Consider the following 27,582-nt stretch of genomic DNA (forward strand, 5'->3'; position numbering starts at 1 on the left):
TCTACCCCACCCCCTGGCTGTACCCCTGTGCCCCCCATCTGTACCTTCCCCATCCCTGTCTGTATCCCCTCTGCTTGTACCCCAACCCCTGCCTGTATTCCCACCCCATAACCCCCCACCTGCCCCCCCTTCATCCTCGGGTGGGCACTGCCCCCAGCTTTGAGGGGTTCCTCATTGGTGGGGTGTGTGCAACCCCAGGGATACAGCCCTGTAACACCCCCCTCACCTTGCTTGTTGCGTGTGACCCCCTAGCTTTGCTGAGTTGGGGGGCGGTTGGGGGGTGCCCCTGCTGTGGGTGGGTGTGGGGACATGTAGGGAGTGCGGTGGGGGGCCTCCTGTGGCACCTGGACCTGCAGCGAGTACTTGGGGGACTCTGTGAAACTTGCTGCAAACTTTGTGAGATGCTGCCAGGTTTCTTCTATGCTTCCAGTTTGTTATATGTTTTTTTTTTTTTTTTAAAGTAGTAAAATGTTTTTTTCTGCACCCAAGCAGGCCCATATGCGGCTCTAGGGGAGTGCACAGGGTGGGCATCCCAAGCCAGGGGCTGTAGCACATGCAGCTCACCCTTGGGGGGTTCAGGTCTGGCTCCCAGGGGGCAGTGGTGGTTGGGAGGGGGCAAAGGATTTGGGACACTTGGCCACTGGCAGTGCAAGGCTCCACCTGTGAGTGATTAATCCCCTGTGAAGGATGCTGGTGGCTGGAGGACCCTGGGAGTCCCTGTGGGGTTGCCCACCTGGGTTTTGTCAGTCGTGCTGTGGGCAGGGAATGCCAAAACCTCCACCCCAGGGCTTGGGCAGTGTGCAGGGGTCCGTGCTTGTACTGTCTGTCCATCTGTCTGCACCTCCTGCAGCTGCTGCCCCGTCCCTGCCGGGGAGGAGGGCGGCCACCCTCCCACATGGTGGGAGTCGTGGGCAGGGTGGGTGCCAAGTCGCCAGCCCGCTTTGGCCACAGGATCTGTGTTCTGGGCCAAGCGCTGGGCTTGGAGAGCCCTGGCAGTGACATGTAAGGTCACCCTGACCGCTGGTGAGGTGGCCCTGCCAGGGCGTGCTGGCTCCTTCGTGCCAGGAGCCATGAGGTGGTGGCAGGAGCTGGACCTGGGGCCACCAAGCCACTCGCCAGGTGAACAAACCTCCTTTCATGGGCATGGGAGGCAGCTGGCTCCACATGCATCCTGCTGTGCCATGCATCCTGGGGTCTCTGCTGGTGAAGTGACACCCCTGCTGCAGAGAGGCAGACAGGGTGGACACTGTTCCACCAGCACCTCATGACTTTGCTTGTGGCTGTCCCTGTGCAGCCCCCTGTGCCATCAGGGTGACCGGGCTGGCCCTTTTTGGTGTTGTTTTCTTCCTGCCAGGTGTGGAGAGCTGAGGAGGGGTCGTGCCACCATGGTCGTTTGTGGCAGGTGGCCGCTGCTGCTGTCTCTCTGTGCCTGTCCCCATACAAAGCCCTGCTGCTCCCTCCCTCCCGGCCCCACAGTGCGGGGCCGCTTGCCAGGCGAGTAACCACAGCTCTGTGTCACAGCGGGTTTGTGCTGCGTGTCAAAAGAAGGAGCCAAAATATGATGCTGGGCCCCCCCATGGCTGCCCACCCTGTGCCCGTGCCCTACCAACCCTGCCAGCTGGGGAAACTGAGGCAGCAGGGCAGGAGGCGGCTTGCCTGAGAGATCCAGTGCCAGGACTGGGGAGAGCAAACAGGATTCTTGGCACGGGCTGGCAGTGCTGTGTTCTGCCCTCAGGAGAGGGCTGCTCTTTGCTGGGTGTGCAGTTTTGCTGCTGTGCTGCTCCCCAGCTCTGGCACCCCGGGGGACTGTGGCTCTGTCCCTGCAGGTGACACCCCCCCACCTCGGCGCTGGTGAAGCGGGCAATTGTTCCCCCCAGGGGTGGCCGGTGCCCAGCGCTGTGTGTGGCGGGGCTGGCACGGAGAGCGGATTGGCCTTGGCCTCCTGCCTGCTGCCGTGCCCTTTTCCAGAGGCAGCTGCCTGTGGGCATGGCTTGGCAGCCATCCTGCCTGCGGGCTCAGCCGGGGCAGGACCCCTGCTCTCCTGGGCCACTGGAGCAGCTCGGCACAGGGTTGCAACACCCGGGGTCACAGCTGTCATGAGTTTGCAGTTCTCAGCTCAGCAGTGGCTTTTTTCTCCCAGGTCTCTGCACCAGCTCCATCCCCAAAGCAGAGTCTTTCCAGAGCAGGCTCAGAGGGGAAGAACAGGGAGCCGGTCCTCCCTGCCCTGCCAAAAAGTCCCTCTGGAAAGGTGCCCATTGGCGTCACCCCTGTAGAAGTGATGTGTCAGCTCTGAAAGCACCTGGATTTCCACCTTGGAGCTGTGTGCAGGAGGGGGCTGTTCTGCCCCCACTTCCTGGGCTAACTGGAGCTCTGGGGGGGCCCAGAGCATCTCTGGGGTGGTGACATCCCGTGGTCCACGCTCAGTTCTGTGCATCCCTCTCCTCCCAGCTCGCTTGCCAGCTAATGGCGCGGCTTATGCCTATGGCTTTTTAAGTGCTTAATGGCGCGCGGGGCTAATGATGCAGCTCCCTCTGTTCATGCCGCCTGCGTAGATGGATGGTGTTGGGGCTTGGCGCTGCCTGAACCTCCAGGAACGGGACAGGGATGAGAAGGGGCCCAGCCGGTGCCCTGTGGAGCTGGGGGCTGTCAGCGGGCGTCTGCCTGCCCGCCTCTCCTCCCTCCTCTCCCCTGCATGGCTTCTCAGAGCAGTAATGTCACCATAAATGATATTTATCACGAGGTGATAAAAATCTATTTCCAGCGACCTCTTGGAAATGGCCCTCATAAAACCAGGCAGCAGATGGAGGCAGGAGGCAGACAGCGGGGAGGGGGCACAGGCAGGGAAATGGCTGTAATCAGCTGTGGAGCAGGGGCTGGATCTGCTGGGGAGCCAGCCCTGCTATTCCCGACCTCAGTAAATTGATGGCAGCCGTGAAGGCCAGAGGGCTGCCCGGGCACAGCTGGGTGGATGCTCACGCATCTCAGGGCTTGAGCATCCTGGGATGCAGCATCCAGGCTGTGAAGGGAGGACCAGAGCAATGTTTATCTTTAGGCAAGCAGGATGGGAGGCTTCTACCAGACATCCAGGGGTGTTCCTAAAATGATATCTCCACGTGGAGGTGCTGGATCTGGTCCTGGAGCAGCAGATTGGGATGGGATGCTGAGCTAGCTATCTTTCCCTGAGTGCTCCAAACCATAGGGAAGAATCCCCACTGGCAGACACTGCTGAATCACCCATTGACCCACTATCCATCCTGGGGGGCCACTATCAGTCCTACAGGCTCCTCAAGCTCCATCCCTTCGATTCTGATGGCTGGGTGCTGATTCAGCATCCCGATGCTAATTACTCAGCCCCTTGTGAATCCTGGCTGTAAATTCTCTGGCAGGAGCAGGCTCGGCAGCAGAAAGCCTCCCTAGCTCCTTTCCTCTCTGACCTGAGCAGGGACCTCTGATTCTGTGTAATTTATCAGGGTGCTGAGTCAGCAGGAGGGTGCCTTGTCCTCCCCCACCCACCTTCAGGGTGCACTGCCCCCCCCAGAATCCCTCCTCCCTGCTGAGTGTCCCTCCTGGCTGCGTGACACTCAGCCCATCTCTGTCCCCACCATCGTTAGGGATATCCTTTCAACTGCACCCCAGGTGATGCTGCTGGTTTGGGCACCCCTGGGGACTTTGCTGACCTGGGGTTGCAGAGGGCACCTGGGCCACCTTTGTGGGGCTGGAGAAGTGGGATTTGTTTCTAAAAATGGGGACAGGTCATGACCCCCTGTGTTGTCCCCTGGGGCAGTAGGGATGTGGGGGAAGACAGCTCCCAGCTGCAGGGTCTAATCTGCTGCCCTGATGAAGAGACTTTAATCACTTCAAGTAATTAACCAGGTGGGGCGATGGCTGGACCCAGGCTGTCCCCTGCCTGGAGGTGGCTGCCTTAGTGGGGGACACAGGCTGGTGGGGAGGGGGACGAGCTGGCGTGCAGCTTCCAGATGTGGGTCCCTGTGGGGCTGGGACAGCAGGGAGAGGATGAGGACATCCAGAAGGATGGGAACATCATTGCTTGCATGTTCAGAGCCCTCCAAATCCCCACGGAGGGATGTGGTGACGCTCCGGGACCTGATGCCGCTGCGGTGCTCTGTGCCCACCTGCCCGGTGTGCCTGGGGCGCGCGGCGACACGGCGCGGTGTGTGCGGCAGGTATTATCCTGCATTAAAGTTTCCCCTTGCAGATGGTTCACGCTTAATCTGCGGCTTAACGCAGCGCCAGACCTGGCGGTAAGTCCGTCTTTAGATGGCAGGCGGGAGCCGGGAACGGGCGCTAAGCTGCCCGCGGGATGGAAAAGGGGGACACGGTGGATTGAGGGACACGGATTGAGGCTTTAATGCCGCCGCGTCGCAAGCCGATTGCCCAGCCGGTGTGTGGCCCTCGCTGGGACCTTGGAGATTGCTGTGATGTGCCACCCCCCGAGCTGGATGGGGACCCCCAGCCGTGTCCCCTCGCCCAGCATGGTGAGCTCGGCAGAGCCTTGCACCCGCCTGGGTGCTCCTGCCTGCCTCAGTTTACTCCTGAGTGTGCTGCAGGGATTGTTGCGAATGGGAACATTCCGAAAACATGAGCCGCTGTGGGGTGGGTGGGATTTTCCAGAGTGAAAAACCCCTTGGGGCAGCTGCCTCTCCCCAGGGCAGGTATTTAGGGTGGCGAGGAGGGGACGTTCACTGCAGACTGCCCTGCAGCTCTGGAGCTGGAGGTGGGTGAGCTGGGTGCTGTGCTGAGCTGTGGTATCCCTGAGATGGGGATGGGGAGTGTGGGGCATGGAGCAGGGGCTGGGCGGAGCACAGCATGTCCCGCGGGATCTCGGCAGGATTTGGGTGGCAGGCAGCAAGCTGCATCCCTCCCCTCCTGGGATGGGGCTCTGTGGTCATGGGAAGACCTGGAGCCAGGGCTATAGAGTGGTGGCAGACAGAGGTGGGAGCTGCAGGGACTTCCAAGGCCAGGAAGTCACTGCTCCAGTCAGGGTAGTTTGTCTCAGTGTGAATGGCCCTATTTCAACTGTTAACTCTGGAGTCTAATGATGAAGGTGAAGGTTCTGTGCTGCACAGCCTTGAGGAAATCTGTGCAGATTTGAAAAGGCTGATTGTTCCCTGCAGGGCCAGGACCAGGCGCGTGGGGTGGCAGTGCTGCTGCCAACCCTGCTGTTCGTGCATGGCAGGGATGCTCACATCCTCCCTGCCTCAGTTTCTCTGCTTTGAAAGCAGGATGGAGGGAACATTCCCCAGCCTGGCAGACGTAAACCAGAGCTGTGTGTCCCCATGATGGGACAGGGATTGCTCCGGCACTGAGGAGGGAGCAGGTCCCATCATGCCCAGCCAACCTGGCCGTGGGGTGATGGGGGGGGAGCATGGGGGGCCCTTATAGTGGAAGTGAGGTGATGTGGGGCTCAGCATCAGGTCTTCACATCTCTGATGCCTTGTGCATTGCCACCAGCCATGGCTCATCCCACAGCCTGGGGAAACTGAGGCACGGGAGGTGACACGACGTGGCCAGGGCTGTTGAAACAGTGAGCAGCCGCTGATCTCCATGCCCAGAGCCCCAGAGGAGCTCGAGGAAAAGCCAGGAACGAGCGGCTGCGTGCCCCCCGCCTCCCCCTCCATCACCTCCCTGTTCGCTGGCGAACAAATGTCTGTTCTTGCAAAAAAAAGAAGTGACAGGGGTCGGCGCAGCGCTTTCCACATGACCTGCCCGGGAACAGAGGACGTCTTTGTTAATCCAGCGAGCTGTCAGTTCAGCCTCTTCACAAAAGGCATAAACCACTTATTGCTGCTCTCACCCCTGACCCCGGATCCGCCTGCGCGCCCTCCATTGTGCCGTCTCGAGGAAGCTGGCAAACAATTTCGGCTCCGGCTCCCCTCCCCGCCGGCGGCTGCACGCGGGGGCCACCGCTCGCCCCGCCGGCGTGGGGAGCCGCTGCGGGGGACCCCCCTACACACACCGCCCCCCCGGCCGCATCTGCGCGCCCGCCGCCTCGCCTGGCAGCTGCTGCGAGGGGATGGGGGCTGCCACAAAGGGACCACCTCCCTCCCTCCCTCCATCCCTCCCTCCCAGGGCTGCCAGGGCAGCTGGCTGGAACCCGCAGGCTGCGGAGAGGGGGTGCTGGGTGCTGCACCCCGTGGCCCCCCAGCCGAAACCCCTTAATGAGAGGGGACAAAAGCTCCTTAGGTAGGGTCCCTGGCTGGGACGGGCTGGGACGGCGGCTTTAGCCAAAGCCGCTTATGGCCCGGCACAAAGCCTCTGGGAACAGCCCAGCTCCCTGGGGCCGGTGTGGATGGGGTGATGCTCACGCCCCGCCAGCCTCAGGGTGCCCGGAGGGTCACACGGGGTGACAACCGAGGGAGGGGGCTGAGTGCGTGCCGCCTACCCCGTTCCCCTGCGCCTGGCACCCGGACCCCGCGGCGGGGCCGGTGCGTGCTGGAGCAATTAGATGCAGTCACTTTGGGGCTATATATAACCCAAATTGCTGCCTGCAGCTCGTTAACTGCTGTCAGAGCCACTGCGGCCGTGGCGCTGAGGTGGTGTCGCCGGGGGGGACTGGAGGGTGACACGGGGATCCGCTGCTCCCCAGGGATGGGGGAATGGGGCGGGGATGGCTGTGGTTGTGCTGAAGTGGGTACAGGGTCAGACCCTTGTTGGGAGTGGGGTCCCCAAGGGGGATGTGCTTCACTCCAGGTACTCCCAGTGTGATGCTTCACTGGTCAGTGCAGGGTGGGCTGTGACACGGGGGTCATGGTCAGGCCTTTCCCTGCCTGGTGGCACAGCCTGACCCCTGGGTCAGGGTGCTCAGGCCTGGGGGGCCACTGGTTCATCCCTTGCCCATGCCGGTGCTGTTTCTGGCATTGTCTCCCTGTGTGGCATCCAGCCTGACCACAGTCTCCAGCCCCTTCCATCCCTGCCGGTTCCCGCCTGGGCTCGCCGGCACGTCATGGCTCTGCCGGCACACACCGGCCCCCGCGCCGGGGAAGAGCGCGGCACCTCGGGCTGTCTGGGGGCAGCTGCGAGATGAGTGCGAACATATTGTGTGGGCTCCTGGAGCAGGCGTCACGGTGTCGCTGCTGGAGAGCGAGCAGGAACCGCAGCCCCGCCGTGACAAACGGCTCCGGCACAGCCGCAACCGTGCCCACGCGGGCGCCGCGGCACAGGCAGCATTACCGCTGCACTGGGACACAGAGCAGGCATCTGGGTGGGCAGTGGTGCTCATGGGCTGATCCCCAGCACACAGTGTCACCTGCCACCCCTGCGACCCATCCCTCCAGCTCCATTAATTTCCTGGGGGGTTCACATCCCAGTCTTGGGAAGGGTTAACGGCACCGTGTCTCGCTCTGGAGCCCTTTGTTTCTTTCCCATTTTTTCTCCCCCCTCCCCGTTTTAATGAGGGGTTAGCACAGCTGTAATTGCAGGTTCCAACTTTCCGCCAGCAAACACGGATGAGAAACTTTAAACACGGCGGGGATGCGCGGATCCAACCACCACCCCTCCTGTGGATGCCCACTGGGGCCAAGCTGTGCCACCAAGCAGGGACCCCAGCTCTCCAGGGAGACCCCAACCTGCTTTTGTGGGAAAACCGTGTTTTCAGGCGGCTGGGATGAGGATGAGGAGGGCAAAGGCTTCCTGGAGGGAAGAGCAGCTGGAACCGTCTGGGGAAACACACGGCAGGGGCTGTGCCCGTCGTGACTATGATAAAGCCCCAGCGGGAGCCGGAGTCTCCAGGGCCTCACTGACAAAAGGAGCCAGGGGAAGCCCACTCCCACAGCCCTCAACACTCCAAAAACACCTTTTATCCTGAGCGCCGCCTCACAGGCCTGGGGGAAGATGGGAGATAGCGGGGGTTTGCCCCCACCAAGCCTTACAGCCAGGTGCTGGCGCTCTCTGCATCCCAGGAAGTGCAGGATACAGCCCCTCTGTGCGGAGCATCCTCCTCACCTCATGCCTTGCTCGTTTGCTGGAGCTGGCACACAGGTTGTGCCAAACCCCACTGCCGGTGCAGCTGTGCCGGTGCTCGCCGGGCTCCGTGCCCGCCGCCCTGCTGGGGTGATGCCAGCCAAGAGCCGAAAGTGCCAGGATTGCATCCACCCCCGGTGCTCTGGCTGCTGGAAGCGTGGGGGTTTTCCGAGGTGCTGCCACCCGGGTGGGTGGAGGTTGGGGTGATGCAGCGGGGGCTTTGCTGTGCCCGCGGCATTCCCATGGGCGGTGGGTGTTCCCATGGGAGGCATTTCCCGTGGGCGGCGTCGCTGCTGTGCACGCTACAGCCCGTCCTGGCAGCAGGCGAGGCACAGGGGAGGTGGAATGGGGAAGCCACGTTTTTGGGTGTCCTGAAGGCACAGGAAATGCCTTGGCATGGTCTCCTGTGTGCCGGATCCCTCACCTTTTGCTTTCCTGCTCCGTTAGTGCCATCCCGAAGCTGGGGGGAGAGCTGAGTGCCCCAGCAGGTATTTAGTCTGCTAAGAGCAGAAGGAATGTGCCCTTGTTGGGGAGGGATAGGTGTGAGGACACCAGAGACAGGACACCATTCCCTGTCCTTGGTGCCATCATGTCCCCTGGCTGCCTGCCCGAGACACCAAACTGAGGGGACCTGGGAGACACCATGCTGATGGTGGGGAACACAGGTGACATGGGGTCTGTCAGTGGCTCTCTGTGCCTGTTCCTTGAGGTCACTGGCTGTGTTTTGACCCCTCTTGAGCTCTCTGTGACCTTCATACTGAGGACCCGCCGGGATAGATGGGGACAGAGGCCACACAGGGGTGGGTTGAGGAGTGTCATGCCATGGGGTTGTCCCTGCCACCTCTGGTTGGTGCCTTTTCTCTATGGTTCTGTCACTTGTGGAGCTGCCCTGCTATCTGTGCCCATCTCCCTTGGCTTGCAGTCCTGCATACAAGCTCAAGTTTTCCTGTGTTAATAACATCATATAACGATGTCACATTGATGTCACCTCACTGCACACCTACCCCTGACCTGGATGCTGCCTGGGGCTGTGCCCTGTGTCCCTGACCCCTGCCATGGATGTCCTGTGAGCTGTTGCAGGGTCGTTTTTCAGTCCTTCTGTCCATCTGCAAGCTCTCTTGATGCATGTCATGAGCAGGCCGACCTCAGCTCAGCACCATTCAGCAGGCACAGATGCTGGTTCCCTCTCTCCATCCCTGGGAAGATGCAGGATAAGCATCTCCCAGACCCCGGACAAGCTGAGCATCACCACAGGGGGACACGTCGGGGGAGCTACCAGCCCTCCCCTCAAATTTCAACATGTGGTGGCAGAGCACCCTTCCCTCCCAGCCTCTTGCCAAGCACCTCAGGGTGCTGCTTAGCAAATTACCACCCCAATCAACCCGCTCACCCCTAATTGGGGGTGAGTCTTTGAGGACGTGGATGGGGAGGAAGGCCCCCCCCCTCCAAGGGGCTGCCGCCATGCTTTATCTGGGTGGACAGATCCCTCCTAATTGAGCAGATATTCCGTGTTCGCAAACAGATGGCTCCTTTGCATCAATTATTCCTTATCTGTGTAACCGGGGATGATTTGCTGACAGATAGCGCTGGGTGAAGTTAAAGCAAGGAGGCGGCCGGTGCTCCATGCTGGAGCCTGGGGGGTCCCAGGGGACAGGGGTGGTGAGAGGGAGACAAATTCTGGCTGCCCCTTGGGCAGGTGGGACCCATCTCCGGTGCTTTTGCATCTCAGCATCTCTTGACAGGAAAATAGAGGGAGTGGGGGCTGCCACTGCTGTGGGGCTGGTGGGTGGATTGGAGTGTAGGGGGGGGCCTGGGGGGCTGCTGAAGGTCCCCAGGGAGAAAAAGGAAAATGCCAATCTTGGCCTAGCCGCTAAAATCCGCCTTCCCCACCACAACCCCGGCCCAGCGCTTCCCAGCCGTGTCTTGCCCAATGCTGCTGTGACGCATGACAGGGAGTGATTAATGCTAATTAATGATTAGTTGCTCCGGGTATCAAAGTGCACCTCAGCCCTTTCCCATGCCCACAGGTTGGGGATTGCTGCCTGCTGCTACCGGTGGCGTTACCCCATGAGGAGAAGAGGTGGCACGGCATCCTCCCTGAGACATCCTTGCCACCTCCACAGATCCCACACATTCAGGGATGGGGACTGATCCCTGGGCTTGTCCCCTGCCCACTGTGAAAGTCACCTTCTGTTAATCATTGGGAAAGAGAAGAGCATCCCGCCATGACCAGGGCAGCCGGTGGCACTCCGCCAGTTGGAGCTGGTACGTGGCGGCACTTGAGGACTCACGGGATGTGCCAAGCACTTGCGGTTGTGCGGCGCTGCCATATGGATTCCATAAATTAAACCTTTCCAGGAAGCAAACGGTAAATTTATATGTCCGCTCGTGTGCGTGGCTCACCGAGTCTGAGGGCTTCCAGCAGAACAACCGTTGCACTTCAGTTCTCCACGTTTGTGGGAGTAATCCCAGGAAAAATGGGATCAACATCAAATCCTCACCATGCTGCAGCCATGGCCCTAATGTCCCAAAATCAAGAGCACAGTGTCCCCTATGCATGCCACCTGTGGCAGGAGGGAGGTCACCCTCACCCTGCCGTGCCCGGGGTGAGCACAGCATCCTGGGAACCTGTTCAGATCTTGGTCTAAGTGATCCATGTGTCTATCCCAGAGTGGCATGGCAGTGCTGGGATGTGCGTGGTGTCTCTGGATGTTGCTTTATTAGAGCTAAAGAGGAGTGGTGACAGCCCAAGCTGTGTGCCTGGACACGCCTGACATGGGAGGGTGGCAGCTACAGCAAACCTGGGGCCACAGCAGCGCCCGGGGACACCAGGGGTCAAGGAGGGGGACCAAGGAGGGCAGCGAGAATGCTGTCCCCATCCCAGCAGCACATTTTCCTCACCCGCCTGGCAGGGAAGGCGATGAGGGGTTGTTGATCTCGAGTAAACACTGCCCGGTTGAGTAATCGGGAGCTGCCTAACCAGCCAGCTGCTGCCGGCGGGCGAGGGGACGCCGCTTTGATTCATGTCCTCACCCCCCCTCCAGCCTTTCTTGTCTGGCTGCGCTGGGAGCCATCGGCCGGATCCAGCTGTAGCCCCGCGGCGCGGGCTGGCGTGCGGCTCCCGCGCCGGCCACGTGCACCGGCCGGCAGGAAAACAAAAGCATCTTGTGTCTGTGCACCCCAAACCCCCCCACGCGGTGCCCTCCACCCCGCACGGCAGTGCTCCGGCCGGGAAAGGGAAAGGCACTGAGTCTCTGTCCTCCTTCTCTTCCAGGCGTCCTCTTTGTCCCTGGAGACAGTCACCACCAAGCCTGTGGCCGGCGAGCCCAGGGCAGTCGGCGCTGGGGAGAGCCCGGGGACGGGCAGCGCTGCCCCGGACATCGGCCAGCGGACGGCTTTGGATGTGGAGGGTGCGGACGCTGGAACCACAAGTAGGTGATGTTGGGTGATACCAGGGGGGTACAAGGCTGCCATGGCCAAGGGCTGTCCCCTGTCCCACTGTGGGGTACAGCGACACACCCAGAGGCCTGGGATAGGGATTCAAAACCCACAGCCCCACCAGAAAGGTGACCCCATGGCACTGCAGTCCTTGCCTGCTGTCCTTGGGGCCATGAGTCAGACCGTGGGCGCCAGGGAGAGCCGTGGAGTTGGGCTGGATGTGCTGGGGAGTCGGGGGGGCCCCTGGGGCTGGGATGGGCCACGGCTCCTGGGACTTGGTCTCCCTGTCCGTCAGGAGCAGCAGCATTTTTAGGAGAGGTATCATGCGTGCTTCCCGCCTGCCGCCTCCCTGGACCAGCTTGTTTGCCAGCCCTTCCCGGCGGGCGCGCCGTGCCGTGCTGTGCTGTGCCACGCCAGGCTCCTTTGATCCGGTAACAACTGCCGATGCCGGTTCCTGGTGTTGGGCTGGGAAGAGTTGGGAACCGCAAGGTGCAGCGGGCGGGAAGCTGGGGTGGACAGGGAGTTGGAGGGGTGACAGCCTGGGGGCCAGGGGACTGCTTGGTGGGGGTGTTTGTGACCCACCCCACCACTTCCCAGGAAAGTGGTGGCCCATGTCATCCATCAATCAGCCCCATAGTGATTCAGCCCTAGTTTGGGATCCTGCAAGGTGCTGTGTCCCCAGGGGGGTCGGGATGCATTTACAAGCTGCTCACAGCCCAGCCAGCAGTGGCGTGGACACAAGCTGGGAGCTGTGGCCTGGAACGGGCCCGCTGGAGTCAGCCCGGGATTTATTACCCTGCCAGTGGCTGCCGGGCAAAGGTGACAGTGACTAATGGCTTGTTACACGCCTGCCACATCTCATCTGTGCACTGTGGCCGGCTGCCGCGCTCCCACCCCAGCGTGCGGGCAGCCTGCATCCCTTCCGGGGGGGGAACACAGGGACAAACCTCTCCTGTGCCCCCACAGGGACCTTGGCCAGGGCGGGTGACAGTGACAGTTGGATGGCTTGGCATGGAATGCATCCCTAGGCCAAGGACGGAGACCTAACCTACTCTGTCAGCATTCCCTGTGGCCAGGCGTAGTCGGGCTGGCATGTCGGAGAGCACCACCATGTCTTGGGGGTGGTGACACATCCCAGGGTGTCCCGGTGAGCCTCGTGTGACACACAGGACTTCCCGGTGCACAAAACCCCTTGGTGGTTGCCAAACCATGAGCCACCGCTCTGGCAGCATGGTGGCAATCCTGTGCCGGGGTGACTGGGCTGGGATGCGGAGGGGATCCTGCGTGCGTGTCCGGATGGATGCTGACGGAGCCGCAAATGCATTCACTAGGAAAATTAAAAAATTAACAGGCATTGGCTCGCTCTAGATTAGTAAAGGCAGGAGATAAAAGCGGCTCTTTATACCTTGTGAGAATTGCTGATAAGGGCATTTGTTCCTCTGTATTCTTTAAAAAGAATGCAATAAAAATTTAAAATAGAACGGGAAAAGGGAGACAGAGAGGGGGGGAAAAGCACGAGGAGGACTGGTGGGGGGGTGTCAGGCAGTACTGGCGCTGCGGCAGCACTGGCGTGGGGCCTGTTGGAGGAAGAGGAGGAGGATGGAGGGGGCGAAGAGGTGAAGGTGAACCGTGAAGGGTTTTGGGTGGGTGTGATAGTGGTGTGGCAGTTTGTTTGGGAATGGCTGGGTGTCCCTGTCGTAACAGCTGCATTACTGTCGTGGTCTGCATTTACTCCCATGGAGATGCCAGTTCACAGCTGGCAGTGCCAGGATGAGATTCCTTGCCGACGCCTCCCTGCTGCCCAGGGAAGGTGGGGGTCCAGCCTGTCCGAGCCAGCCAAGCCTGTCTGTCTCGTGGAGCCGACCTGTGGCTGCTGAATGATGGGCAACTTCCTCCATGTGTGAGTGGGCTGAGCCCCACCCTGCTCGTGTCACTGGTGCCCCCAAGCCCAGGTGCAGGCAGAGCTCTCAGGGTGACAGTGGGATGGCACAGGGGTGACCACCAGCTTCCCCACCTCAGGGGAACAGTGCTGACCCTGCTCCTGCACCCAGGACAGGAGATGAACAGGGCATTGGGGCACACCGAGGGGGCTGCTGTGGGAACACCCCTTATTTCCACAGGGTCTGGACTCAGGACCACCCTGAGTGCTGGGTGATGGGCTGAGCTGGTACCCCTGAGATCCGGGGTATGTCCCAGAGCCTGTTTGGAGTTCCAAGCAATTTAGGAGTGGGGGGGTCAGAGGGCAGGATGCCACCCCAAACCTCTTACCCCCCTTTATCTCTGCATTCTGGGAGGGGGACACCTGTGCTCTGGGGTCAAGGCTGTTACCCTCCATCACCCTAATTCTTGGGATGCTGAGAAGGGAGGGGAACCCCCCTCCCCGAGCTCCCCCCTCCCCACGGGGGATCTCCCATCCCCGCTGCACTGGGGGGTGGTCCCGAGGGGGTGGTCCCGAGAGTGTCCGAAGGGGATGTCTCTCCGTGCCCAGCATCCCTGTTCGGGGACCCCCCGGTGCCTCGCTCGCCGTGCCCGGCGCGCCCGCCCCCGCCGCCCTGCCCTGCCCGGCCCGGCCCCCGGTGAGTCACGCTCCAGCCGTGCGGCTCCCGGGGCGGCGGGCGGGCGCCGAGGGAAGCAGGAAGCGGCGGGGGAAGGCTCGGCACGGCTCGGCTCGGCACGGCTCGGCTCCGCTCCCTCCGCCGCTGCCAATGGAGGAGCGCAGCCCCCGCTGGACGGCGCGGCCCGCGGGTGAGTGACCCCTCCCGCGCCGCGATACCCCCCCAGCAGCGCCGTAGGGAAGGGGGGAAAGGGGGACCCCCCCACTGGTGGGGGTTGTGCTGGAGGGGTGGGATGGGCTTGGTGTGACCCTGCCACCCGCAGGTTCCCCCCCAGGCCCTCTGTTGGGGGGTCCGGTGTGGGGGATGGAAGTCACCCTGGGGTTTGGGGACCCTGTGGTTTGGGGGACAGAGGTCACCCTGCGCCAGAAAGAGACCGTGGAGTGGGGGATGGAGGTCACCCTGGGGTTGGGGAACCCCATGGTATAGGGGTGAAGGTTGCCCGGGGATTCGGGGACACTGTTGTTCGGGGAATGGAGGTCACTCTGGAGTTGGGTGACACCGTGGTATAAAGGGTAGAGGTCGCTTTGGGTTTGGGGGCACCCATGGTGTGGGGGATGGAGGTCACTCTGGAGTTAGGGGACTCTGTTGTGCAGGAAACAGAGGTCACCCTGGGTCCTGAGGAACCTATGGTATGGGAGACCAAGGTCACCCTGGGTTAAGAGACCCTGTGGTGTGTAGGACAGAGGTTGCCTAGGGTTGGGGGTCTCTGTGATGTGGGGGATGGAGATCACCCTGGCATTGGGTGACCCAATCCTGTGGGGGACTGAGGTCACCCCAGAGTTGGGGGACCCCATGACACAGGGGGTGGCAGTCACCCTGGGCTTGAGGAGACATTGTTGTTTGGGGGGATGGAGGTTACCCTAAGGCTGAGGACCCCGTGCTGGGGGGGATGGACGTCACCTTTGACTTGTAGGATCCTATTGTGTGAGTGGTGGATGTTGCCATGGAGTTGAGGTACCCCATCATGTGGGGGACAGAGATCACCCTGAGCTTCAGGCACCCTGTGGTGTGGTAGACCAGAGGTCACCCTGGCCTTGGGGGATCCCACAGTGTGGAAGATGGAGGTGGCTCTGGAGTTGGGGATCCAGCTGGGGGATGAGACCCACTGAGTGTTGCAGGCTCAGGGTCCAGTGTTGTCCAAGTCATTCAGTCCCTGTGCCCCACATTGGCACAGAGACCCTTGGGGTCATTTCCCATGGCTGGCAGGGCACAGGGATGTGCGGGGCCATGACCGGTGGCACTGACCTTGGCCCTTCTTGCCTGGCTGCCTGATCCGGGCATGCAGGGTGCTGTGTGGGGCCGTGCCTCAGTTTACCCCCACACCACTCCTCTCTATCCATGTTTCTGGACACCCAGGGCTGCTGGAGCTGGGGAGGGACCGCGCTGCTGATTGAGCCCCGCAGCCTGACGCGGGGAGCGGGGGCACCGCACCCTGTATCGGGGTGATGCCGCGGCTCTGGCATCTCGCCTGCCACCGTGTTTATTGCCCTGCTCCATCCTGGCTCTTCCAGCCCTGCCTGTGCTGCCTGCTGTGCCCTTCGCCCTGAGGCCTGCTTGCTCCCCTTGCCATGCCAGTGCCCGCGCCCTGTGTTGTGCCGAGTCCAAGCAACTGCTTTGCATGGTGGCATCGGTGCCAGTCCCCAGTCGGTGGCATCTGTCATTCAGGTGCCCCATTGGTGGCATCTGTCCCCAGGTGCCCACTGCCAGCGCTTGAAGCAGCAGGGCGAGTGCCACACTCTCTTCATCCTCCTCCTCCTCCCGCACCAAGCAAGGGCAGGGGGCATGGAGCTGGGGTGGGTGCCGCGTGGGGTGCCCTTTGGGCCACGAGCAGGATCCGTGGAGGGAGTTAATGGAGGGAAAAGGCAGCGGGAAGCCAGTGCCTCTTCCTGCAAGGGCGCGCGTGCGCGTGCGAGCACCGGGGTGAGCCCGTGTGGTTTGTGGGTGTGAGCGAGGGGAGCGTGCGCCCGGCTGCGTGTGTGCCTGGCAGCCTGTTTGTGTAACCTGCTGGGGAGGTGTTGGGTGTGACGGTGACGGCGGTGCGGCAGGGCTGGCCGGCCAAGGCCAACGACTCCTGTGGGGCTGGGGGGGGTCAGTGTGCTTGGCGGGGAGGGGGGGTGCTGGCTGTGCACACGTGTGTGTGTGTTGCACAACCCAGGGATGTCAAGAGGGGTGTGCTGAGTGTGCTCACCCCCCTCGCTGGGTGCACACCGACTGTGCGTGTGCATGCACGTCCCGCTGTGCCTGTGCTCGTGTGTGCACGCACGAGTGTGGGACGCACGGAGCCTTTTTTGGGTGGTGGAGGGGGTTGGGTGCGAGTTCGAGTGTGTGTGTGTGTGTTGGCTGCAGGGCAGGGAGCTGCAGAGGAGGAGACGGTGGCTTTGGCGGGGGGCCAGGATGCTGGGGGGTGCAGGGGGGGTGCCGAAGGACGCAGGACAGTTTATCACTTCTTGACATGCCAGTGGCTGGTACAGGCTGCAGGCTGGGGGGCAGCTTGAGGAGAGGGCATTAGTTTTAATCTTTGCTCTCCTGTTTGTTCCTCTGGCCTCTCAGCCCTCTCCCCCAGGCGCTGCCCCTCATCCTGGTGTCTGACCCGTGGGAGGTTGAGGCATGGGGGTGGGATGTTCCTGGGGGGTTTGTGCGTGTGCTGGCCATGTGGGAGGCAGTCGTGCTCCCCCCACCACATCAGGGGCACGGTGCCATGGGTCACACCTCTGTCCCTGAGCCCTGGCACTGGTGCCAGCCCCGGAGTTTGGCCTCACTGTGAGTAGGGACACATGACCTCTGCCTCTGCCATCGTGTCCCAGTGGGGACACCCGACCTGGACCCCCGTGTGCCCATGATGATCAAGTGCTGGGTGCCCCCAAGGGGTCCCGGGAGCTGCAGGGCAGCCCCGCCGAACCCCCGGAAGGGGCAACTGGGATAGAGCTTGGCAGGCAGCGGCTGCCTGGGCAGGCTGCCAGGGGGATTGCCCTTGAAGTAGCCCTTGCTGTGCCTCGTGCCTCGGCTACCCCAGCTGCCCGGCCATGGGGCCACCCCTGTCCCTCTGCCCTGGCACCTCGGTGCCCGCTGGCGGTTGCACCGCGGGGTGGGAGGAAGCGCCGCAGCCCTCCCGCGCCTGTTAACGGCGGCTGCCTTATCGTGGGGCCCCCTGGGCCCCCACAACCCCTTATCTGCCGCGGCCGTTGGCCCTGGCTCGGCTCGCAGCCCCCCCATGACCCTCCCCCCAGCACCCGCGGGGTCAGCCCCTGGGGGCGGCCGCTTGGCAGCCTGCCCCCTCGATCCTTTTTGAAGTTTCAAATCCATTTAAGTCAAGAGGAGGGAAAGTTATTGCCTCTAAAGCCCCTTGCGTTGAGCAGTAAATCCTCTTTGCTGGGCCAACGCCGCCTCTGAGCACCCGCGGGACCGGAGGGTGACTCTCGGGGCGGGGGGGGGCACAGCCTGAATGTGTGTCCCCCCCTATAGGACCCTGCAAGCGGGTGCTTTATGGCTGGGAATGAATGGGGAGCCCCAGGTACCCCCAAAGCCTGGCCAGCATGGGGTTAAGGGTTCCTTTGAAGGGACCTCGCTGAGCTGGCAGGAGCATAACTGCTGCTTGCTCACCATTTACTTGCCTCCTCCTTGCTCACCCTGACTTGGTCCAGAAAGGGGGTTCCCCTTGTGGCACTGATACCCCGGTGCCCCCAGTGGTGTGGCACAGCACCCCCACTGTCTCCATGCACACGGTTTGAGGCTGATGGAGCGGGACTTGATGTGCTGGCGGCACGCTGGCATGTTTTATTTGATTTCTCTTCTCCCGAGCTGGCAATATTTAAATATTAATGCCTGCCTCTAATTGCTGGGTCAGAGGAGCGGGGCGGCGCGGGAACCGGCGCAGGGGCGGCTGATTTTGTTGTCTCGGGGAGTGTTTGCCGAGGAAAAATGTTTGTGCACACACAGACATAATTTTACTCCCTTGGGATTTGCTTGGCCTTGGGAGTGATGCGTGGGGGGGTGGGGGGCGGTGGCTGGCAAGCTGTGATGCCACTGGGGCGTTATTTTGCAGCAGGGCACCCCCAGCACGCAGGGGCCCCTCTCCTGCGCCCGAGGAGGGATTGTTAATGGCAGAGGTGGTGGTGGGGGGGGGTGTTTTATTTTTTCTCCGGGCAGCGCGGCGTCAGATGCTTGCGTGCTCGCTTCCTGTAATAAAGCGACCGCCGGCGCGCTTGTCACCTGCTCTCTGTTGTGCTGCCAAGCGCAGACATGCCGCTTCTTGCTGCGGGCCCTGGCGTGCTCCCCGCCGCCGCCGCTCCTGCACCCGCCCCGGGCGCTCGCCCCGTGCCAGCGCGGCAGTAGCAGGTGTTTCGGGGAGGGTGCGACGGTGCCTGTTGCCACACGCCCCGTGCGGGCGGGGGCCCCGTTTAACTGTTCCTCGCCGCGGCCGTGCCCCCTGCGACGCCCTCCCCGCCTCGTACGGGATGTAGCGGCGCTGGCGAAGTCGGCACCGGGGTGTCCCGCTCCCCTGGGAGTGTTGGCGCTGGTGGCCCCCAGTGTTTGGGGTGCCCCGTGGCAGAGCCAGCCCAGCTGCAGGCAGGTGTCTGTGGTTGTCCCCAGCTGTGCTGCACAGTTGGATCAGGGGGGTTCCTGCAACATGTGCCATGCACGGGCTGTGCAAGCTGCTGTTGCCTGCCATGCTGTGCCACGTAGTCCCCTTGGATACCAGGGCACTGCTGCAGCCCCGTTGGAGGCACAGGGCACTTCCCACTGTGCCATGCTGTGCCAGGCAGCCCTTTGGACGCGTAGCCCTGATGCCAGCACCCTCCCAGTGCTGTTGGGGGGATTTTCCCCATTGGGGGTTCTCTTTGCTCCCCCAGTGCCCTCTGGATCCCTCACTGGTTTGCCACTCCCCACAGGCATTGTTCCCTGCCTGATTGCCCGGCTGTGCAATCTCCTTCTTCCTGCCCGTGTGGCACAGTGGCCTGTCCTGGTTTACCAGTGTGTTTGTGGGGTCCTGCTCCTGTTAACCCCAGACACAGGAATTTTGCACCTCTGAACCTGGCAGGAAGGCTCTTTGGAAGGGGCTAACATGGGGTCTGCTTCCGACAGGAAGCCCAGAGCATGGTAAATGTGGGCATTCAGGGGGGAGTTGCACCTGAATATCCCCTGTGGAGGAGGCAGGCTGGGTTTCCCTCCTTCCCACCCACATCCTGCCCCGCTCCAGCCCTGGCTCCCGGCTCTGCCTTTGTTTCCGCCGTATAACAAGATGATGGGTTAGGGTCAAGCTGCGGGTTCATAACTTGTTGGAAGACTTTGCCGAACAATAAAGGTGTCTGGCTTTATATCTGCTCGTATTTTATCCGCGCCACGGCCTTTCCCCAGCGCCGACCGGGATTTACGGCGGGGGATATTTGAACGTGTCGAGGCGAGCCGGGGAAGCCGAGGCCGACCCCCTCCCCACGCCTTTGCATTCAGTGCCTGGGCGCTGAAATATTTACCTTCCAGCTCCTCTGACAGTTCAAGCCGTCTCGTGAAGCAAAGGTTATTGAACTGCGAATGTTATGACATTACATTTTTGTGTCTGCACTTTCTAGATGCGTGATGCAGCCTGAATGATAAGTGATCTCGGGGTTAAGGGTGGGGTTTTTTCTTTCCTTTCTGTTCCTTTCCCTCCCTCCTGCTCTCCTCCCTGAGCTGTCGGCTCTGCTGGGGCTTGATAACGCTCCCTTTTATTGCCCTGCCTTTGCATTCCTGCTGCTGGGCTCCCTGCAGTTGGGGCGGGTGCTGGGGAAGTGGGACAGGGATATTCCCAGTGTTGCACTTGTGTGTGCCTCAGTTTCCCTAACCCTCATTCTATGGGTGGGCACTCATGCCAGCAGCTCCTCTTTTTGAAGCTTACTGCTGCCAACCAGGGTACCCCAACCCTTCCAGCATCCTGGTGTAGGAAAATGCTGTATCCTCTATTCCACCAGGATCATAGAATCATGGAATAGTTTGGGTTGGAAGGGACCTTAAAGCTCATCTCATTTCAGTTCCCCTGCCATAGACACTTTCCACTAGACCAGGTTGCTCCAAGCCCCATCCAACTGGGCCTTGCCATGCTGTGGGGCAGGAGGTGATGTCTGGTGTCACTGGTGCCAGTCAGTGCCCATCTTGTGGGGTTTTGGGGAGCTGACAGGGCTCCAGGCTGGGGGGCTGGGGTGATGCTCTCCAACACCCAAGAAGTCTGGGCTCTGAGCATCTCAGCAGCCATCCCCACTTGAGATGCAGCAGCCTGGTTGACCAAGTGGCCCAGAGGACATGTGGGGAGGGGGACAAGTGACAGCAGGGTCTGGCCTGTCCCCTACACACTAGAGGGCAGCAATAAACTGGAACAGTGGGCTGTGGTCTTTCCTGGGGGTGCTGAGGGGTCTGACCCCTTCAAATTTGCCCCAGCATGGTGAGTTGGTAGTGGGGGAGCTGCCTACTTTTCAGGGGTGCTTAAAGAAACCCATTGCAAACCCCAATGCAGTGGAGTAGCAGGATGAGGGCCCTCCAACTAGTCCGACCCGTGGTGTCATGTCATCCAGGGAGCAAATTAATTAAGTCATTCCACAAATTTGGCTGCGTTTGCTGCCGGTGAATCACATCTGCACCCCCCCACCACCACCCCGCCTTTCCCTGGGCTCCCCCTCCCTGCTCAGTCTCAGCTCCCTGCTAGAGTCAACATCTCACCCCGCAGCGCCTGGAGATTTCCATCGGCTCAGGGCTGGCCGAGCATCCCGAGCATCCCGGGTCGGGGCGGCCGCCAGCGCTAACAGAATCCAGCTGTGCCGGCGGGTGGGCAGGGGGGGCTGTGGGCAAGGGGAGGAAAAAAAAAAAGAGGTCAGGGCCCGGGAAATTAAATGTTCATAAATGTAGGCCCGAGCGCTTAAAAAGTAGGGCAGTGCCATTAAATCTCATTAAAGTTTAATACCTATCAGTGCCACTTCAGGCAGCCCTTGGACATTGCTTTAATTTGATGGGTGTTAAGGGAGAATTATCAAATAATTGTGCTGGCTGGGGACTTGCTTTTATCATGTTACATGGAAAGCTCTCCCGGCTTTGTGCCGCACATCAAAACAGCGGCGGGTAGGTATTGTTCTGGGGAGGGGATGGGGGCGGCTGCAGGGGGGGTCCCTGCTGTCCCCATCGCCCTCGGCAGTGGCAGGAGGGATGAGAGACACTGGATCAGGTTGTTATAGGCATCAGTTGCCCCAGTGATCAGGTTTTTCTGCCCAAATTTAACCCATCTGCCCCCTGCAGGGGTCTGCTGCCCCAGGCTGGCATCCCTGGGGGTGGCATGGGGATAGAGGGCATCCTGCCAGTATTCCCATGGGCTCTACCACCATTCTTATGGGTCCTGCCATCATCCCTATGGGACTTGCTGGTGTCCCTGTGGGTTCTGCCATCATCCCCATGAGTCCTGTCAGTGTTCCCATGGGTCCGCTGATCATCCCTGTGGGTCCTGCCAGTGTCCTCATGGCTCCCGACAGTGTCGCCATAGGTCCTGACAGTGTCCCTATGGGTCCTGCCGTTGTCCCCATAGGCCCTGCCAGTGTCTCTATGGGTCCTGTCATCATCCCTGTGGGTCCTGCTGGTGTCCCTATGGGTCCTGCAGTCGTCCCTATGGGTCCTGCAGTCGTCCCTATGGGTCCTCCTGGTGTCCCCATGTCCCATCGGGATCATCCCACCCTTGCTGCGCTCACTGCCTCAAGATGCCAGTGTGGAGCTGTGGGTGCTGCTAATTAATACTAATCTTTGGAGAGACTGTGGGAACTGGAGGGAATTGCGGATGGGAGGTGCCAGGGATCACTGGCTCCGTGCGGAGGTGAGCACACAGGCCCATGCATTTTTTATAGGGTGCACCCAGGGTTATTTTTATTTCTTTCTATTTCCTCCCTCCTCCCCTCGCTGTAAAAGTCCTGGTTGATAAAGAATTAGTGCCAGGTCGTTAGTCCTGGTTTTTATGAGATAAACCCGGGTGCAAGGTGCTGTCGTGTAAACGGCGGGGCCAGGGGAGCGCAGGGATGGGGGAGAGCGGAGCTGCTGCCATGAATTATTCAGCAGCGCCTGATTTCACATTATTCTCACTGATACTTTTACAACCTGTCAGTAAATAAAAAGATTCTACATTATTTATAGAAATGGACCCGAATTGGGTAGGAGAATTTACTGTTGCTATTATTAGGGGCCGCTCAGCACTGCGTTAATGAGAACTGGGTGATGGCGAATGCGGCTTCCTGTGGGCTCCGTGTCCCCCGTGTCCTCCTGGGTGCCACCTTGCTCCCCAAGGATCACTGTGTCCCCTCTCTGTTACTGCTGGGACTCCATGGGTTTGGGCTGCTTCAAAGGGGATGACTCCTTCCTAAGAGATGTCTTCATCCCTTGGACATCTCCTTCCCAGGGACACATCCCTGTGGATGACATCTCCCCTGGGGCATCCTTCATGGGGACATCTCCTTCCCAAACACATCTGCTTCCTGAGGAAATCTTTCTGGGAACATCTTCTTCCTGGGGACTGCATCTCTGTGGAGACATCTCCTTAGACACATCTCCTTCCTGGGTATCACAGGGACATCATCTTCCTTGGTATGTCTCCTTCCAGGTACACCTCCCTGTGGATGACAATTTTCCAGGGACATCCTTGACTGGAATGTCTCCATCGAGGAGATGGCATCTTCTCAGAAGCGTCGTCTTCCTAGGGACAATTCCCTGCAGATGACACCTTCCCAGTGATGTCTTGTTGCTGGGGATATCTCTTTCCAGGGGTGTCTTCTTCCTGAGCACACTTCCTTCCCAAACACATCGGCTTCCTGGGGCCATCTTCCAGGGAACATATCCGTCCTGGGGACCATATCTTCTCAAGGACATCCTCTGCCCTGGGATGTCTCCTTCCCTGGGACATCTTCCCAGGGACACCTCCCTGTGGATGGCACCTTACCAGGGATGTCCTTGCTGGGGATGTGTCCTTCCAAGGGATGACATCTTCCCAGGGACACCTCCTTCCCAAAGACATCTGCTTGCAGGGAACATCTCCTGGGAATGTCTCCTTCCTGGTGATCACATCTTCCCAAGGACATGTTCTTCCCAGGGGTGTCCCCTTCCCAGGTGCCAGCCCTGGGACACACATCTCTGCCAGAAGAGGATGCCTTTCAGGCACGATGCCGGTAGCATTTCTGTCCCCCACAGTGAAGTGATCCCATCATGCACCCTCCTGCATCCCAGCACGGCACAGGAGCTGGCGAGGGGGTGCTCTGCTTCCAGCCTGTCCCCACCCCCCTCAGCATTTGCCTGTCGCCGGAGCAGGAGCCATCCCACCCACGCACCCGCCAGCCCCCCGGATCCCATCTGGGCTTCCCGCATCCCTGATGTGACAGCTCCAGGGAGGTGGAAAAGCATCACACGGGGTTGGAAAGCCCCGAGGAGGGAGGTGCTCGGCTGCGGGTAAACCAAGGCACGGCAGAGATGCTCTGCACGGACAAATGGATGGAGAAACCAAGAGGAAACCCAAGATGTAATGGTTTGTCTGCGGTGTCCTAAGGTGGCTGCTCCCAGCCTGCCGGTGACAGGTTTATTGGCAGGCAGGCCGGGCTGGAAGGATTGTCGGCTATTTACAGTGCTGGGGCCGTGACTTTGCGAGCAGACAGTTAACATAAATTCACATGATGGATCAGTTATCACTTCATTGAACTTGTGGCGGATCCATTGAAGGCTGTGCAGTAACATACTGTTTCCTGGCTCTGCGCAGCGCTGGGATACATTAAATACACTTTATTTATAGCTTACCATTGCTGCACTGTGGGCAGGAGAATGCAGCTTTTGCAACTATCATCTAATTTTATGATGAGCATTAAAGCAAGGCCTATAATTTGCACCTTTTTATTCATTAGACACTGGTGCAGCCATAAGTCAAGAATGCCCAGGGATTTAGATGCAGATCCAGAAGATAAACTATTGACAAGCCAGATGTATTTTTACATTAGTGTGCCTTTACAATAGTTTATGTTGAGAGTGGAATATAAATTGCATTATTAAATACGAACCACTCTTGTAACCGCTGCTCTTCCTACGTCTGTGCAGGCAGGGTGGGATTCGGAGCCGCAGAGCACGGAGGCTTTGCCTAATGGCTCCACGTTGGGGGGGATTGTTATTTTGGCTTATTTTATCCCTGGATGTGCTGATGCATCAGAGCAGGGCTCTGTCTCAGTTCTGTCCCTAGGAGGAAGTGGTGTCCCTGTGGGTTGCCCCCATTCAGAGCAAAGCCATCCCAACCTCGTGCCCTCACTGGAGACCTTGGCTCGGCTGTTGCCGCCCGGCCAGCAGCGAGTTAAATCCTTTTGTTTCCGAGGCAATACAGTTTATATTATGAGCATGAATAAAAGATGGTTGTGCTAGGGGTAGCTGTCAGGATCTTCGCCGCCTATAAAGGCTTCTACTGTAGCTTGACAGTAAAAGACTGTGTTTGGGGACTGATGTGGTTTCTCAAAGGAGCTAAATAAATAAGGGACGCTTATTTTTACACCAGTAAAGGCTGCTGGAAATTTAAAGCCCTGTTTATCTCGCTGAAATCACGGTGTTTATTGTTATCTCGTGGAGGGGGAATTTGCATGTTCGCTAATAATTAACTGAACCCAGCAGCTTCTCCCTCTTGTACGTGTGTGGCCCTGCCGTTATCTGTGGGGAGGAAACACTTGCAAATCAAATGCAAATATTGACCATACCTGGGCTGGGTGCTGTAATGGCCTGGTGCTCCCTGGTACCCCGTCCCACAGCTGCTTTGGGGGCAGGGAGGCAGGATGGAGGGGCTGGGGGCTTGTGTGCAGCACAAGAGGCTGATGGGAGCCATCCTCATGGCCACCCCATGCTTATTTCCACCCCATCACCATTGCCACTCCATCCCTATTGCCACCCATCCATATTTTCACCCCATTCCCATCGCCATTCTTTCCCCATTGCCACCATCACCATTACCACTCCATCCTTATTTCCACCCTGTCCCCATGGCCATCCTGTCCCATGACTACCCCATCACCACCCCATCCTTTTGGCCTCCCTGCCTCCATTACCACCCCATCCTTATTGCCACCCCATCTCTGTGGCCACTCTGTCCCCATTGCCACTCCATCCTTTTGTCCACTTTGTCCTTGTGACTTCCCTGTCCCCATGGTCACCCCAAGCCCATGACTATCCCATTGCCACCCCATCCTTAAGGGCACCCTATCCCCGTATTTCCACCCCATATTTCCACCATATTTCCAGCCCTGTCCACATTTCCCACCCCATCCCCATGGCCACCCCATCCTTATTTCCACCTTGTCCCCCTTTCCACCCTGTCCCCATCCCCGCCCGTGGCCACCCTTTGTGCCCAGTGCTAACAGGCGTCCTGTCCCGGTTGCCGGTCCCCGCGCCACCAGATGCTGCCGCTCCGTGTCACACCATCATGTCGCTATCGGAGTGTAACGGGGAGAGCAGTCGGTGCCTTTGTTTCTCCTGCTCTCCGCACAGCTGTCACTTCCAGTGATCAGTAGAAAAATCATCACCCCAGCGGATCATACATATGGAACGGTGTCTGTGCGGAATATTTATTGTAACATGTGTCGGGGCCGCGCCGGTCACGAGCCCCGGGCTTGGCTCACGCCGCGCCAGCTCTGGAAGGATGCTCCGGTCCCCTCAGGCTCTGCTTTCCGGGGAGGTGTGTGTGTCCCCCCGGCGGTGTCCCCGTCATGGCTGGGGGACTCAGGGCTAATTGTGCTTGGTGGCCTCGGGCTGTGCAGCATCCTCTGCCTCGTGGGGGACTGGGAAAGCCCTCCCTCTCCCAGCCTGTCCTCAACCTTGTTCCCAAAGGATGCCCCCAAGCTGGGGGGGGGAGGGGGTGCAGCTGAGATGTGGGGGTGTGCAGAGCCGCAGCTGGTGAAGCTGCAGGGGAGGAGAAGCCCAGGGGCTGCCCCTTTCTGGGGTCACCTATAGGTTGACCTTCAGGGTCTCCTAGGGCAGTAGGTGAAGGCGCTTTGGAGCCTTGGCCCCATCAGTGTCTCTGGGAGCTCTCTCCCGTCTCCAGAGCTGTCAGCTCGGCACCTTTCATGTGTGATGGGTAAACAGCGTGGCGCGCCTGCCGGGGAAGGCTGTTGGATCCCTGCTGGTGCTAAAGCGGCGTCTGGCAGGGACGGGGAACGTGCCGTCGCCTGCGCGAGGCACGGCGGACGTGATACCCCGCTGGGGCTCCGTGCGGCTTTCCTGATGGAGAGCAGAGACCAAGCTGTCCTGGAGTCAGGGTGAAGCCATGCTAATGGTGTTCCCTGCAGGTGTGCCACTCCCATCACCTCTCATCACCAAAAGCCAGTTCCCACATCCCCATTCCCGTGTGCTGGTAGCTGATGGGGACACAAAGCCCCCCGTGCCTCCTCGCTGTGCGTTTTCCCTCTCCGGGGTGGACAGATGCCGCGCGGGCAGGACGGGGTCGCCGGGTCCCCCCAGCACATGGCTGGGGGAAGGTGTTGCCAGCGCCTTTTGGCACCCGCTGCCACACGAGCGCGCTCCTCTGACAGCTTTATCAAGCCTCCAGACTTCCCAATTCCATTGTTCCTGACATCTGTTTCGGTAAGTGATTAATTGCAATTAGTGAACGGTTTGAAAGCCTGTGGAAGAATATTCAGCAGAAAACTCGTCAAGATTAATGAGTGGTGGCAGTTGTCAGAAGGGCTGCTGCCTCGCCGGGATGTGGCGGTGGCAGGGAGGTGCGGGAGGCTGGGTGAGCAGGGTGCCCCCCTCCCTGTGCCCGTGTCCCCCCCCCACCGTGTCCCCCCCTCCCGGAGAATAACACAGGCTGATTTTTCATCCGAACGCATGAATTATCCACTAATGCGCTATTAATAAAGCGCTGTGGAGTTTCACCGAGATTAGGTCCTAAATCATGCAGAATGAATTTTAATCAGTCCGAAAGACACCGGTGCTAGCCACTCCCGGGGACCTGCAGGAAACCAGCCTGGATCCAGCCAGGATCTGCTGCCAGAGATGCCTGCACCTTTGCCCCTGTGTCGTGTCGTGCCGTGCCACGTGTGTGTGGCAGCAGAGCCAAGCACCTTTGTGGGCTGCCTGCAGGGCAGGGGGGTGCAGGGCAATGAGCTCTGTGGGCATGGCTGGCTCTCCAAATCCTGCTGAATCCTTGCCAACAGGCACATGGGAATTGGAGCCTGTGTGGTGGCACCCGGCTGTGTTGCCCAGGGTGGTGCAAGAGGGAGCAGGGATCCTCCAGGCTGCTGCCCATGCACAGATTCCCAAAGGAGCCCCATCATGAGGGTGTCAGGTCTCTGCAATGTGACTTTGCTCTTGGCCTGATTGTGCCTCCATCTCTTTGCAAGGGACCACCCTGAGATGCCGGGGGCTTGTGGGGGTGCTGAGCCTGGGGGGGTGAGGCACCCACAGCCCTAAGGCGAGGGAGAGTGCGACATCTGCTCCTGCAAATTGTTTGCCTGGCTGAGGTCAGGGCGGCTCGACAGCCCCAGGTCCTGTGAGCAGATGGCTCCGGCATGTTCCCGGCTGGGCTCTGCTGTGCCGC

General features: G+C 60.1%; 1 protein-coding gene across 4 annotated transcripts in view; it reads left to right on the plus strand.

Annotated features, from left to right (window-relative positions):
* Positions 1-27,582, plus strand: part of GSE1 (Gse1 coiled-coil protein) — a 101,618-nt gene that overhangs the window by 24,304 nt on the left and 49,732 nt on the right. For all 4 annotated transcript variants that reach the window (XM_027890546.1, XM_027890563.1, XM_027890555.1 and 1 more), the window contains exon 2: positions 11,255-11,411. In XM_027890546.1, the coding sequence (XP_027746347.1) occupies positions 11,255-11,411 (157 nt within the window). The remainder of the gene's footprint in view (positions 1-11,254; positions 11,412-27,582) is intronic.

The sequence above is a fragment of the Empidonax traillii genome, unplaced genomic scaffold, assembly GCF_003031625.1.
Source record: "Empidonax traillii isolate 1590-97213 ecotype Southwest subspecies unplaced genomic scaffold, ASM303162v1 scaffold13:size3042203, whole genome shotgun sequence".
NCBI classification, from domain to species: Eukaryota; Metazoa; Chordata; class Aves; order Passeriformes; family Tyrannidae; genus Empidonax; species Empidonax traillii.